Genomic DNA, 14,247 nt, shown 5'->3' with positions numbered 1-14,247 from the left:
GGACAGAAAAGCCTGGTGTGCTGCAGTCCATGTGGTCACATGGAGTGGGACCTGGCTTAGTGACTGAACAACAACAATAGTACCAGTATATGAGTCGTAATTATGGTTCCATGGGCTTTCCTGGTGGCTCAAGTGGTAAAGAATCTGCCTGCAATGCAGGAGACGTGGGTTCAGTCCCTGGATTGGGAAGATCCGCTGGAGGAGGGCATGGCAACCCACTCCAGTATTTTTGCCTGGTGAATCCCTTGGACAGAGGAGCTGGCAGGCTACAGTCCATGGGGTTTGCCAAGGGTCGGACAGGACTGAGCGACTAAGCATAGCAGCACAGAAGACTCAGAGGAGAGGAGAATGGAATGCCCGTGGGCATTCCCATACATTCACAAACATCCAGTATGCGATTCTAATTTGTTCAGAGGTGGACGAGGAGCTGTGAGTTGGGACAACTGCACGCAACCTTGCGAAATTCAGAGCTGGAGAAGGGGTTCCTAATCCCATTTGCCATGGCTTTACAAAGCACTGTGACATTTTATTTTATTTATTTAATTATTTATTTTTTTTTTCACTTTTTTTTTCACTTTGACATTTTAAACCGTTAAAATCATCACAGAAATCATGTCAGGTGGGCATTATAATTCCAATTTTATCCATGAGAAAATTTGGTTGAGGAGGTTGAGCAATTTGCCCGATGAACCATTTGACAAATGGTGGCCCGATACTCCCATCCGGAGGTTCTGATTCACACTTCAATACAATCGCTATTACCCACTCTCTCAGGGAGCGCCATAGTGTCCTGGGTCCCGGAGTCTTGGAAAGCACAATAGAAACATCTTAATAAGGTTTCCAGCGGCTGTGTGCAAGGCGGAATAGGTAGGCTTGCGGGCCGGCTGGGGTATATATGAGGTGGTATACTGGACTTGCAAACGAGTTCAGCGAGCGCTTGCTGACTTGCTGTTGTTTAGTCGCAAAGTCGTGTCTGACTCTTTGGGAACCGCCCCCCACCTCCCGCCCCGCCCCGCCCCGCCCCCCCAAGGACTGTAACCCGCCAGGCCGATTAGAGAGTAACACTTTCGGAGTATCCCTCCTCTTCCTCCGCCTTCAGGGGGCAGGGCCACAAAGCGCGGGAAAACCGGCCACGACTCCACCCCCTACCCCTGCTAGGGGCGGGGAAGACGAGAGCTCTTTAAATGGGTAACGGAGGTGGGGAGGGTTTCTCCATCCCGTTTCTCCGTGCTTAGGAAGCCTACCACATTGCCGCTTTAAGATCCCTTTTGAAATGGACCTGGCCACGCCAGCACCCTAACGTCACCTCTCCCTTACTTCCGGTCTGCAAGCCCGTCCCAGGTTTCAGGTGCCGGTTCCTTCCACACTACAAATCCCGCCCCCGCTACGAGCCCTCCTGCAGAGGGAGGAGCAGTGGTTGACGTCGTCGCCCAAGAGCTAGCCCTTGCGAGGATCCCATCCAAGTAGATTATATGACGGTTTAGATAGTGGGAAAACCGCGAGGAAATGGGCAACCAGATGACGTGATGCTTTCGGTGACGTCCCACTTTGTGACTTCTGCACGGAAAAACTGACATGGGGGTGTTGCTTGAGAAAACAGTGCAAATGAACCCACACATCCGGGTTCCACTCAGGGCAAACGAGGTTCTCCTCAAAGTGCCCAACAAATAAAAAGTGGTTCTGAAATTTGCATAAGTGATCTGTAGGCTTCTTGGATCGTGGCCAATAGGGAGTGAAGGGGCGGAGACGCACCTGGGTTAGTCACCGCCTCCAGTAGGAAAGCAGGGAATCAGATTGGTTTCTTTCTAAGCGACAGTCGCGGAGGGCAATCATTTTTGAGACGCACAGATGAGGGCAGGTGGGCCCCGGCGCAACCAATGAGGAGAAGCATCTTCAGAAGGACCAAGCTTCTTGCCCAATGATGCCGGGAAGGCTGTACGGAGCTGGTTCAGAGTGGCAGCACTTAAGGCCAATCCAGTGTGGAGCTGGGCGGGGCGAAGTACTGAACGACGGGGGCATTAACCAATGGCGAGTGCGAAAGCGGGCAGCCCAGACCGGGAACGCGAAGGGAGCTGAGGGAGGGGGAGGCTGAACCGGAGAGAAGCAGGAAGTAGCGGCGGTCTTGGAGAGGGCGGCGGCGGCGGCGGCGGTAGCGGCCGGAGCCGTGGGGAGACCGCCGGGTCTCGGCCCACACTGGGAGCGGAACAAGAAAGCGTGTCTGGGGTAAATACCCGCCTTTGGCCCCGCCCCCTGGGGGGGCGGGTAAATACCCCCGCCCCTCCCCCACTTGCTCAACTACCACCCCCCCCCCCTCCGCGCCGCCCCCCGGGATGGCTTCTACTCTGGCCCCGACGCCGCCCCCGTTCCTTGGGGCTGGTGGGCGAAACTCCCAGCCTGTTGAAAGCACAGCCCCTAGCAGGGTAAACGTGGAGGGAGGGTCGGGGTCCCCAACTCCTGGCGCCCCTGGCCCAAGAGGCGTCCGAAGCGCGGCCCGGGGACTGGAAGCTGCGGGATGTCGCGACCTAAAATGGTGTCCGTGTCCGGGGGTGGGGGCGGGGGAACTGGGCCAGGCCGGAGCGGAGCCTGCACCCCGCCTGGGCGCGGGTCAGCGTCCGGGCCCGGACGGGACTCAGGCTCGAGCTCCGGGCCGCGACGCGCCTTCCGATTCCTCTCCGGTCTCGAGAGAGCCTCGGGAGTCCGCGGGGGGAGGCTGCGCTGCGCAGGGAGGGAGGGAAGGAGGTCGGAGTTGGGACGGACCCCGGCTGGAGAGCTGCGAGTCAGGCAGAGACTGTCCCCTCCCAACTCTCTTTCCACGCCTCCCCTACTCCCGTTCCTGGGCCGGGAGGTGCGGCGCGGCAGCTCCCTCAGGGCCTGGCCTGGCGGAGGCCCGTCCTTCCCTTCGCACGCGGGTGAGAACTAGAGAAGGGCGGCGCGCCTCAGTTTCCCCTCTGACTTCTCCCATGTACACTCCGCCCCCTCCCCGCAACCCTGGACATGCTCCCCACGCAGGTCCTCGGCAGATGGCAGAGACTTAATTCAGCCCGTTGCCCTGCTTGGCGGCAGCCTAATCGCCCCCGGCCGCCGGCCCCTCGCCCTCCTCTGCGCAGCAGGCCCCGGGCCAGGGAAGGGGACGCGGGGCCCCCTCCCGACCCAAGCCAGTTCACCCTCTTCCTGTTCAACCCCTTCCTTTGGCTTTTGGGGAAGAACGGAGGGAAGGAGGGGGGCTGGAGCCCAAGAGACAGGGCGCAGCAGCCGCAGAAGGGCCTGGACTGTGGGGCGGGGGAAGCCTCTACGGCCTTGAGCTCCGCTGCTTGATCTACTGCCTGTTCCTGACTGTCCGATGACCTCTAAGTCACTTGGACGTCAAAGAGGGAGTTGCTTGGAGGAGGCAAGTTCGTAGGTGTATTCTCATAGCCCCCATTGATCTGTGCTCCACCAGCCCACTTTTCTGAGCGCCGAAGCGGAAGGTGGCTCTGGCCTCTCAGGGTGGGAAGGGCGCCGGGGCAGGGGAGGGCTGCAGCCATCCAGCAGGGCAGACGCAAGGGTGGAGGGCTTTGTTTAAACCCAGAGCCTGCAGAATTAAGTAGAGGGGGATGAAGGGAGGACTCCCCTTTCTTCCTCTAGTTGGTACCCTCTTCCTCCACCCCCACCTTGGTCCCAGCAATGCCAGCTGCCACCTGCTGGGACTCTCTCCAGTTACAGTCTAAAGGCTGGAAGGCGGTGAGAGAATTGGCCTGGGAAACGGCTTGCATCCTGGGCAGGGAATGTGGAAGGAAAGAGACTTCTTCAGTTGCTTCTTCCTAGATACAGAAACACTGTGGGGAGAGAGGTAGGGAACAAGCCTGGGTCCCCCACAGACTCTCAGCCAACCTTGTTGGTTTAGTACTGCTGTAGTCTCTTGGGATTTTTTTTTTTTTTCCCTTGTACTGGGACAGGTGGGGGTTGGGTGAGCCTTCCTGGGCCACTGCTGCCCAGGGAAAATGAAAAGGGTGAGGGGTGTGAGTTGGGGATAACCTGAGGTGAGGAGCTCAGAGGAAAAATGAGAGGCGTGAGGAGCCTGACTTTTCCCCATTGTGGCAGCTGTGCTGGATAAGCTCATAGCCTGGCGTTTGAGTCCCGAGAGAGCAAGCTGGGGAGGCGGGGGCGGGGCTGGCCAGGGGAAGGCCAGGCACTCCTGGGAGGTAGGTGAGGGAGCAGCAGGTGTTTGTGGCAGCAGAGGCCTAGGCTGGGGCCCTTGTGACCGGGCTGCCGTCACAGTTTTCCGCTGCTTCTTCTCTTTGTCTCTTTCTGTTCCTGTGTCTTACTCTTTCCATTTTGGTCTCTTGGGCAACTTCCCTGAACCCACTTCTCCCTGTTAACCCAGCTAGATCTCCCAAGTGCCAGTAATGACCCCAAGTGGCCCAGACTTGACCTTCCCTGACCCCTGACTCTCGTCTCTGACCCCAGCCCTAGATTTCCAGTGCTTATTCTCTCCCAGCGCCTTCTCAGCCTGGCATGTCCTTGTCCTAGCTGTAATAATCAGTTATTCTGTGGGTTCTCACTCTCAGGTTTAGGATTCATATCATGCTCAGAACAACCCTATGATAACTTGCCCACTGTTTCAGACAGCAAGAGTAAGGCAGTTGAGTAACTTGTTTATACAGCAGGCTGTTGATAAGGCTGGAACTGGAATCAGTCCTTGCATCTTGGCTTAAGTTGCTGCCCTTTTGTGCATATGGCCTTTCAGATCTTTGTGGACCCCCAGAAGATGCACGAAGAGTATGAATGGATCCCATGCTGCTGTGAATGAGCTTTTAAACCTAGAACATCTTGTACATTCGCCTCCTTAATAGTAGTATTGATTAGTTGATTGATTCTGTGCTGGGCACAGGAGGGGTTGTGGTGGTTTCAACCAGGACGCTCACAGAGCTTCCTCCATCTCTACTGTTGTCTCTCAGCTGTGTTTCTGAGAAGTCTCTTTTCCTTTGCTTTCTCTGGATTTTCTATGGATCTTTCTCTGGAATGTGCATGCTACCTTCCTTTCCAGTTTTAGGGTTTGGAAAAACAGGTGCCTCCACCAGCTCTCTAGGATTTGCACTGTGATGGAGGTGTGCCCAAGTCAGTGTGCACGGACTTCTGAGAGGGAATGTATGTGGGGATCCTGAGGGAGGAGGTCCAGAGTTCCTGCTTTCAGACATCTCAGTTTCTCACTTTTTTCCCTGTTCTCCTCAGGTCTGGGACCGATTGCCATGGGGGACATGAAGACCCCTGATTTTGATGACCTCCTTGCTGCCTTTGACATCCCTGACATTGATGCAAATGAAGCCATCCACTCTGGGCCAGAAGAAAATGAGGGGCCAGGAGGCTCCGGAAAGCCTGAACCCAGTGTAGGAGGTGAATCTGGAGAAGCAACAGCAGCTCCTGCCGGGGACGGCCCTGGGGGGCCCACCCAAGCCTCTGACCATAGCCTGCCACCGCCGGACGTCTCAGCAGTCAGCGTCATCGTCAAGAACACTGTGTGTCCTGAGCAGTCAGAGTCCCTGGCTGGGAGTTCAGGAGGGGAAGGGGCCCGGGCAGGGGGAGTGACGAAGGAAGGCCCTCTGGGACCTCGTCTGATGCAGAATGGTTTTGGGGGCCCTGAGCCATCCCTTCCAGGAACCCCACGCTCTCCAGCTCCTCCCAGTGGGGGTACCTGGAAAGAAAAATCCCTGGAAGGCAAAGCTCCGCTGGATCTGTTTGCTCATTTTGGGCCTGAGCCAGGGGAGCACCCTGATCCCCTTCCTCCCTCTGCGCCCTCCCCACCTCGGGAAGGGGCCCTGACCCCACCTGCTTTCCCCTCTCCCTTTGAGCTGACCCGGGAGAATGGCCCAGCCCTGCTGCCCCCCTCTTCTCCCCCACTGCTGGGGACCTTGAAGCAGGAAAGCTGCAGCCCTCTTCATCCCCAGAGCCTCGCCCAGCCAGGCTCAGGCACTAGCCCTGAGGCCACAGGAGTTCCTGCCAGTGCCTCCCCTTCCCAGGTGGCAGGCGTGTCCTTCTTCAAGAAGTCTCCGGGGCACCAGAGCCCTCTTGCCTCCCCTAAAGGGCCCAGCTGTCAGCCTCTGAAGGAAGAGGAGGATGAGGGACCGGTAGACAAGTCTTCCCCGGGAAGTCCCCAGAGTCCCTCCAGTGGAGCTGAGGCTGCGGACGAGGACAGCAATGACTCCCCTGCCTCCAGCTCCTCTCGGCCTCTCAAGGTGCGGATCAAGACCATTAAAACATCCTGCGGAAATATCACAAGGACTGTAACCCGGGTCCCCTCAGACCCTGATCCCCCTGCCCCCTTGGCTGAGGGGGGCTTCCTGGCGGAGGCTAACCTCCTGAAGTTGTCCCCGGCAACCCCAACCCCCGAGGGTCCAAAGGTGGTGAGTGTCCAACTGGGTGATGGCACGAGGCTCAAGGGTACCGTGCTGCCTGTGGCCACCATTCAGAATGCAAGTACTGCCATGTTGATGGCGGCCAGCGTGGCCCGCAAAGCGGTGGTTCTGCCTGGGGGCACTGCCACCAGCCCTAAGACGATGCCTAAGAATGTGCTGGGTCTGGTGCCCCAAGCCCTGCCCAAGGCTGAGGGGAGGACAGGGCTGGGGACAGGGGGGCAGAAGGTGAATGGCGCCTCGGTGGTAATGGTGCAGCCTTCTAAGCCGGCCACTGGGCCGGGGGCAGCAGGTGGCACGGTGATCTCACGGACCCAGTCCAGCCTGGTGGAGGCCTTCAACAAGATCCTCAACAGCAAAAACCTGCTGCCTGCCTACCGGCCAAACCTGAGTCCGCCGGCTGAGGCCGGGCTGGCCCTGCCACCCACGGGCTACCGCTGCCTCGAGTGTGGGGATGCCTTCTCATTGGAGAAGAGCCTGGCGAGACACTATGACCGCCGGAGCATGCGCATTGAGGTCACCTGCAATCACTGCGCCCGCCGCCTGGTCTTCTTCAACAAGTGCAGCCTGCTTCTGCATGCCCGCGAGCACAAGGACAAGGGGCTCGTCATGCAGTGCTCACACCTGGTCATGAGGCCGGTGGCCCTGGACCAGATGGTGGGGCAGCCGGACATCACGCCCCTGCTGGCTGTCCCACCTGCCCTTGGACCTCCAGCCTTGCCTGCCTTGGGCAAGGGTGAAGGGGCCGTCACCACGTCCGCCATTACTGCAGTTGCCGCAGAGGCCCCCGTGCTGCCGCTCTCAACGGAGCCACCCGCCACCCCTGCCACCTCTACTTACACGTGCTTCCGCTGCCTGGAGTGCAAGGAGCAGTGCCGCGACAAGGCCGGCATGGCTGCCCACTTCCAGCAGCTCGGGCCCCCCGCCCCTGGGGCCACCAGCAATGTGAGTTGCCTTTCACAGCCCCTCCCTGGGAAGGGGACAGCCAGGTGCCATGGGGACAGGGTCTAGGAAGGCGTGGGGGCTTGGTTAGAAGGAATGGGGTCAGACTCACCTTGTTTTGACCCCCTCGACAGGTGTGCCCAACCTGCCCCATGATGCTCCCCAACCGCTGCAGCTTCAGCGCCCACCAGCGCATGCATAAGAACCGACCTCCCCACGTCTGTCCTGAGTGTGGGGGCAACTTTCTGCAAGCCAATTTTCAGACCCATCTCCGGGAGGCCTGCCTACATTTCTCTCGCCGCGTAGGATACAGGTGCCTCCCACACCTCCTCCCCATATGTCGACACTTTTCCTCCTGTACTTGATGGTCTCGTGGCTCCTGGGACCAGCCTTTTAGAAGGCGAGCCCGTCTCTCCTGCTGAATCACTCAGCCATGCTGTGTTGGCGAGTGCAGCCTGAGCTCCCTGCCTTTCCATCGCTCCCCACGGAGCGGGCGAGCAGGGCCACCTCTGGAGCACCAGCTCTACCTCCGCAGGCCTCCCCTCTGGGACTGGGTCCTGTGACTCCTTCCTTCCTCCACTTGCTCGTGTTCCACTGCCGATTAACTTCTCAGGTCACCCGGTCCCCGAGAATGAGTGTCGGGTTGGGGGTGGCTGCAGGGATGCTCCCCACTCACCACCGTGCCTCCGACTTTCTCCCCAAGGTGCCCCAGCTGTGCAGTGGTGTTTGGGGGTGTGAACTCCATCAAGTCCCACATCCAGACGTCACACTGCGAGGTTTTCCACAAGTGCCCCATCTGCCCCATGGCCTTCAAGTCTGCACCGAGCGCCCACGCCCACCTCTACACCCAGCATCCCAGCTTCCACACGCAGCAGGCCAAGTGAGACCTGGGGCGGGAGCATAGGGGTGGGGTGGGAGGTGGGGTGGGATCGGGCCTTCATGGGGCAGGATGTGGGCATTGTCCTCTCCTTCCACACAGGATGATCTACAAGTGCGCCATGTGTGACACGGTCTTCACTCATAAACCCCTCCTCTCCTCACACTTCGACCAGCACTTGCTGCCCCAGCGTGTCAGTGTCTTTAAGTGCCCATCTTGTCCTCTGCTTTTTGCCCAAAAAAGGACCATGCTGGAACATCTCAAGGTAGAGGAGTCAAGAGACAGAGGCGGGGTGCTCAGCTGTATCAATCGGGGGTTAAGATCACACACCCCTCTGGAAATGGGAGCGGGGGAGAGGCCAGGACTTGGGCAAAGCCAGGCCCTCCCCCCAAACAGCCACACGCCTTGTCTCCCTCTCACAGAACACCCATCAGTCTGGGCGCCCGGGGGAGGAGACCGCTGGGAAAGGAGCTGGGGGTGCCCTTCTGACCCCCAAGACAGAGCCCGAGGAGCTGGCTGTGTCTCGGGCAGGAACCGCTGCCCCTACTGAGGAATCTTCTTCAACCTCAGAAGAGGAGGAGCCGCCCAGCTCCCCTGAGCCCCCTCGCCCAACCAAACGGCCCCGGCGAGAACTGGGGAGCAAAGGCATGAAGGGCGGGGGCGGGGGCCCTGGCGGCTGGACCTGTGGCCTGTGTCACTCCTGGTTTCCTGAGCGTGACGAATATGTGGGTCACATGAAGAAGGAGCATGGCAAGGTGAGGGGGGCGCCCCCTGGGAGCCAGAGGGGCTGGCCTGGGATTGACCTGTGTGGCAGTGGGGATGGGGTCCCAGATGGGAGCCTGGCTCTAAGACCCCCCCACCCCCTGCTCTCCTAGTCAGTGAAAAAGTTTCCCTGCCGCCTGTGTGAGCGCTCCTTCTGCTCGGCCCCCAGCCTGAGGCGCCATGTCAGGGTCAACCACGAGGGTATCAAGCGAGTTTACCCTTGCAGGTAACCTTCACCCCTGTGCCCCTGTCCTCTTCTCTGTCTAGCAGGGTGCCCCCAACCCTGGTTCCCCAAAACAACCTTCCCGCCTGCCTCTTAGGTCTGAGTGGACTGACGGTTGAGGCCTCCCTCTGCTCAAGCCGCGAGCCTTGGTCTTTGGGCTGTGCCCCGGCGCCCACCCGCCCGCTCTCCCCTTTAGGTATTGCACAGAGGGAAAGCGCACCTTCAGCAGCCGCCTGATCCTGGAGAAACACGTCCAGGTCCGGCACGGCTTGCCGCTTGGGGCCCAGTCCCCTGGCCGGGGGAGCGCCCTGGCTCGGGGCCCTGGTGCCAGAGCCCAGGTAGGCGGAGGCCCAAGCTGCCGCGCGGACGTGGATGCGGCCTCGGGGCGCTGGGTGGGGGTGCTGGGGCCGTGGGAGGCCCCGGATACCCAGTTCCTTTACTGTCTTCTCCAGGGGCCGGGACGGAAGCGCCGCCAGTCCTCAGACTCTTGCAGTGAGGAGCCTGACAGCACGACACCTCCAGCCAAGTCCCCCAGGGGTGCACCCGGGTCGGGCGGCCATGGCCCCCTGCGCTACCGGGGCGGCGGCTCAGCAGAACAGAGCCTCATGGTGGGCTTGAGGGTGGACGGTGGTGCCCAGCAGTGCCTCGACTGTGGCTTGTGCTTTGCCTCGCCTGGCTCCCTGAGCCGTCACCGTTTCATCAGCCACAAGAAGAAACGGGGTGTGGGGAGTGCCAGTGCCCTAAGCCTGGGGGATGGGGAGGAAGAGGCTCCCCCTCCTTCCAGGTCCGACCCAGATGGTGGAGAGTCACCCTTGCCTGCCTCAGGAGGCCCGCTGACCTGTAAGGTCTGTGGCAAGAGCTGCGACAGCCCTCTCAACCTCAAGACCCATTTCCGCACACACGGCATGGCGTTCATCAGGGCTCGGCAAGGGGGCAGTGGGGACAACTAGGGCCCAGGCCTGGACTGAGCCCCCGCCCGCTGCCTTGGGAGCCCTGGGTCACTGCTGCTGCCTGGTCCCTGGGCTGGGGAGTTCCATTATAATTCACGTTTTGTTCAGCTCCTCTTCCGCTAACCCCCAAGGACAACCAGCTTTTGAAGATGGTAGTTACTTGTGGTCCCCACTTGGGTCCTAGTAGAGTGGGTCCTCCATTCCTTCCTTCTGAGCCCAACACTAATTATTTTCTTGCTGCAGCCCCCCCATGTGGGACGGGGGGTGGGGGTGGGAGGATGGGAAGGCCTGATACTGGGGTGGTCAGGGACACGCTCCTCACCTCTGGCACGGACAGCAGTCCCAGCATGCCCTTCAGACTCACTGGCACTCCAGCCCCCACCCCTGCAGTGCCTTTCACTTTTTTTTTTCCCCAGAAACCCAGGGGGGGAGGGGGGGGTTGGTGGGGTTGAGTCCTGTCAAGGGGGTCCCAGGGAGAGGAGGGGACAGGCTCTCAGGAATCCTTTATTCTTGTAGTAATAATACTAACAGTGGGGGAAATGGGAGGGAGAAAACCAGACCATTAAAACTGCTCGTGGTTTAATCCCCATTCAAGCTCCTCTTTTTATGTGGTGATGTGGACGGGTCTGGGAGGGAGGTGAGTGACAAAGCTGGGAAGGCCCTTCTTGGGGGATGAGGTGGTTATCGACCAAGACAGGCAGGGAAAACGCAGTCTTCCTCCCCCTTGTTCTGTGTGGTTCCTTTTGTAACCTGAACACAGGCATGTCCACTCCCCACCCCTGAAAAAAATACATCTCAGAAATGACACAGATGGCTAACTAAGGACTTTATTTCAAACAAAAATTAAAAATAAAAAATTGAGAGCTATCTCCCTGGGTGTGGGGAAGGGATCAGGGCAAGGAATTCCCCGAGGCTAGGCCAGTACCCTCAGATTGGAGGGGCCGTGATCATTCCCTTCCTCACTTCTGGGATGGGGGACCTCAGCAAGTGCAGAACCCTATGCCAAAGCCCACCTACCCAGGGGAACTCGGGCTCGGGCTCAGTCCCTGGGAGGGGACAGGCAGCAGCATGGCCAAAGGCCAACCACAGGATCAAGTCCTCAGTACCAAGAACCTACTCTCTTCTTCCTGGGACCTAGAATACATGAAGCGGATGGCCTGTGGAAAGAAACTCTCGGACCCTGGTGAGGAGAAGTGAGGCCCCAGCGCCCCCCACACTTATCACTTCTGTTCTCTGGAGGGCAGTGAGTCCTGGAGCCCATCAGGTGGTAATACTGACACAGCTGGGGTGGCGGCAAGGAAGCCCCAGTCAGTCTGGACCCCACAGCTGGCTCTCCCCACCCGCCCCGGCAAGCTCTACGGTTACCACATGATCCTTTGTATTTCTTGCCTTCCATTCCCCTTGGTGGATGGCTGGGGGGGTGGGGCTTCCTGGCTTAGGGTTTCTCCAAGGGCCTTCCCAGGGAGGGTCCCCTGAACCCCCCCATCGTGCTGGGGCATGAGGAGGAGGGCGTCACATGATGCCGTTGGTGAGGTACTGGAAGCCGTCATAGAGTTTGGTGGTTATAGACCGCATGCTGCCATCCACCATCTGCTCCACCAGCAGCTGCAGCTGCTCCTCGGTCATGCTCATGTGGAACCTCTCCTTGAGGTTGCGGATGGTGCTGGAGCCATGGAAGCAAGGAAGCTGAGAACCTGGGGGCAGCAGCGAGGAACAGGGTCACACATGGAAAGGAGGGGCAGCGTAACGGTAGAGAGCCAGGCTGCCTGCTGCCCCTGCCCTCCCACTCAGATCCCTGACAGCATGGATGCAGGTCTGCTTGGGCAGAGAAGGGAGGACTGGTGGGAGGCCCTGTCTTGAGCCCCTTTTCATCCCACACTCCTAAGTGCCTCTGGGTAAGGGCACAAGGGCAGAGGAGGGCAGGGGGTCAGCACCGCATCTCCTCCAGGAAGGGCGGAGGGAGCAGTCTTAGGACCCAGAGGGAAGGCCGGGAAGAGTCTGGGGAGCGGGCCCTGAGCTGGGCACTTATCTGGTTGCAGGCCTCTGCCTATGCTACGTCTGACACTCACAGATGACCTGGGCCACCGTCATCACGGGGCCAGACGGGGATGCTCCTGAGCAACGGCGACAACCTGTGGGGTGGGAGCAGGGATGGGGAGGAGGAGACTGGCAGCTCAGAATGGGTGGACACCAAAGCCCTGAGGAGGAAATGGGGATGAGGGCCCAGAGGAGATGGGAGAGGAGGGGTCCTGGACAATAGACTATAGATGGCAAGGCCGTGAGGAAACAGCAGCGAGAGCAGATAAAGAGGAGAGAAGAACACAGCTCGGCTCTGAGCAGAAGGGGTGAGCATGGCCCAGGGAAGGGGTCTGAGGATAGGGCCATCAGAGGTCAGAGGCCAGTGGGGAGCAAGGTGGTGACTGAAAACACCTGAGTTGGTGAAGAGCCAAGCAATGGAAGGAGACAAACTCAGAGCTGGACAAAGGATGGGGAGACAGGAAGAGACCAGGAGGCTGGAGATGGGACTCCTTTTTTTTCCCCTTAGTGCACACAGGAGGTAGTTTCTGTTGCCTCGGCCCTCCCACCCCCAGGACTAGCTGTCAGGAATCGAGAGGAATATGTGGAAGGAGGAGCAGGGCCCTGGATCAGAGCTGGGATCCCCACCCCTAGTCTTGAGGTGGAATCAACTTTCTGGAGGCTCCATGCCCCAGGGCCCCAACATGGAATCCCAAGGCACTATGGGTCCCACCCTGTCCCCGAACATAGGCTTCTCCCCAGCCCACCTTGTTGCATGATCTCTACGATCTGCACCACCTTATCCATGTGTTTCCGAGCAGCGATCAGCCCCTGCAGCATCAACATCTTGTAATAGTTGAACATGTCGCCATCCAGGCCGCCCATCACCTGCGAGGAGAGAGTTGTGTGCGCAAGGGAGCTCACAACTTCCTCCCTTAGGTAAACGTGCCGAACTCTGTTACTTGTCCACCTCTTATCAGGCAGGAAGCCTCCCAGGACATCCAACCTCACCCTGACTTACTCCCACTTCTGATCTGTTTGTTCCCACTTGCGGGGAGACTACCAGCTCCCCCTCCCACGACACCACCGTGAGGCACCTCTCCTTCCTGACTCACGTCCACAAACTCTGTGGTCAGTTTGAAGGCTGATGTCTCAAAGCCCAGGTTTCGGGGTGAGCTGGATAGGATGAAGCCAAAGTCGATGTGGATGATGTGGCCTTCTGCGTCCAACAGGATGTTCCCATTGTGTCTGAGGAGGGGGCAGATGGAAGAGACAGTAGTAAGTCTGACTGAGGTGGGAGCTTAAGCGGCAACACACTGGCCACATGACACCAGGCAAGGGCCCTGCCACTTTTCCTGCTGCCTAGAACTCAGTCCAACCCCTAGAACCCAAAGCTGGCAGGAGGAAGAAAGAGTTAGAAAAGCAGACTGCTAACAAAGGCAATGGGGTCTGATTTGCTATCATTAGACATAAAATAGTATTATGATTATCCCCATTTCCCAATAATCGCACTTCTAAGCACCCAATCCCAATCTAGCAGAGAACTGGGAAGCTAGAAAACACAGCCTCCGCACTCTGGCCAGCTGTCCTAGAGGCCAAGCACTTGGCTTAGTGGGAGGCGGCCAGTTACAACCTAATTACCTGTGTTTTGTTTGTAATTCCTGTTGGCCCACTGCAAATCAGAAACCCCACTGGAAGGGAACAGCAATCCCAGGCTGCTGCTGCTGCCGCCGCCAAGTCGCTTCAGTCGTGTCCGACTCTGTGCGACCCCATGGACTGCAGCCTACCAGGCTTCTCTGTTCATGGGATTCTCCAGGCAAGAACACTGGAGTGGGTTGCCATTTCCTTCTCCAATGCATCAAAGTGGAAAGTGAAAGTGAAGTCACTCAGTCGTGTCTGACTCTTAGCGACCCCATAGACTGCAGCCCACCAGGCTCCTCCATCCATGGGATTTTCCGGGCAACAGTACTGGAGTGGGGTGCCATTGCCTTCTCCAATCCCAGGCTGAGTGGAGTTTAAATGTAAAATAGTGTGGGGGCTTCGAAGAGTCAGCTTTAACTGTCTGGTAAAACCACTTACGTGAAAAAA

General features: G+C 58.7%; 2 protein-coding genes across 11 annotated transcripts in view; one reads left to right on the top strand and one right to left on the bottom strand.

The window, feature by feature from the left end:
- Positions 1-2,065: 2,065 nt before the first annotated feature.
- Positions 2,066-10,732, top strand: ZNF687 (zinc finger protein 687). Of its 5 annotated transcripts, none has more exons than XM_019955612.2 (9): positions 2,066-2,223; positions 5,212-7,334; positions 7,466-7,644; positions 8,035-8,211; positions 8,311-8,473; positions 8,631-8,963; positions 9,084-9,196; positions 9,390-9,531; positions 9,646-10,732. In XM_019955612.2, exons 2-9 carry the CDS (start codon positions 5,229-5,231, stop codon positions 10,141-10,143), a joined length of 3,711 nt encoding a protein of 1,236 aa, XP_019811171.1. In that variant the 5' UTR covers positions 2,066-2,223; positions 5,212-5,228; the 3' UTR covers positions 10,144-10,732. The 5 variants fall into 5 exon arrangements, with proteins under 5 accessions (XP_019811171.1, XP_019811182.1, XP_070641801.1 ...); XM_019955623.2 differs by lacking the exon at positions 2,066-2,223 and adding an exon at positions 2,316-2,420; XM_070785698.1 differs by lacking the exon at positions 2,066-2,223 and adding an exon at positions 2,713-2,909.
- A 220-nt stretch (positions 10,733-10,952) lies between these two features.
- Positions 10,953-14,247, bottom strand: part of PI4KB (phosphatidylinositol 4-kinase beta) — a 28,690-nt gene continuing 25,395 nt past the window's right edge. For 4 of the 6 annotated variants that reach the window (XM_070785703.1, XM_070785702.1, XM_070785701.1 and 1 more), the window contains 4 exons: positions 13,275-13,407; positions 12,927-13,047; positions 12,213-12,275; positions 10,953-11,837 (listed from right to left, as the gene is read on the bottom strand). In XM_070785703.1, coding sequence (XP_070641804.1) covers positions 11,656-11,837; positions 12,213-12,275; positions 12,927-13,047; positions 13,275-13,407 — 499 coding nt within the window. In that variant the 3' untranslated portion in view covers positions 10,953-11,655. The remainder of the gene's footprint in view (positions 11,838-12,212; positions 12,276-12,926; positions 13,048-13,274; positions 13,408-14,247) is intronic. The other 2 variants (XM_019955642.2, XM_019955676.2) reach the window with 1 other exon arrangement.

This window comes from Bos indicus, chromosome 3 (genome assembly GCF_029378745.1).
Source record: "Bos indicus isolate NIAB-ARS_2022 breed Sahiwal x Tharparkar chromosome 3, NIAB-ARS_B.indTharparkar_mat_pri_1.0, whole genome shotgun sequence".
Taxonomy (NCBI): Eukaryota; Metazoa; Chordata; class Mammalia; order Artiodactyla; family Bovidae; genus Bos; species Bos indicus.
The sequence above is the reverse complement of the archived record's forward strand: the minus strand, read 5'-3'. Positions and strand labels throughout refer to the sequence as shown.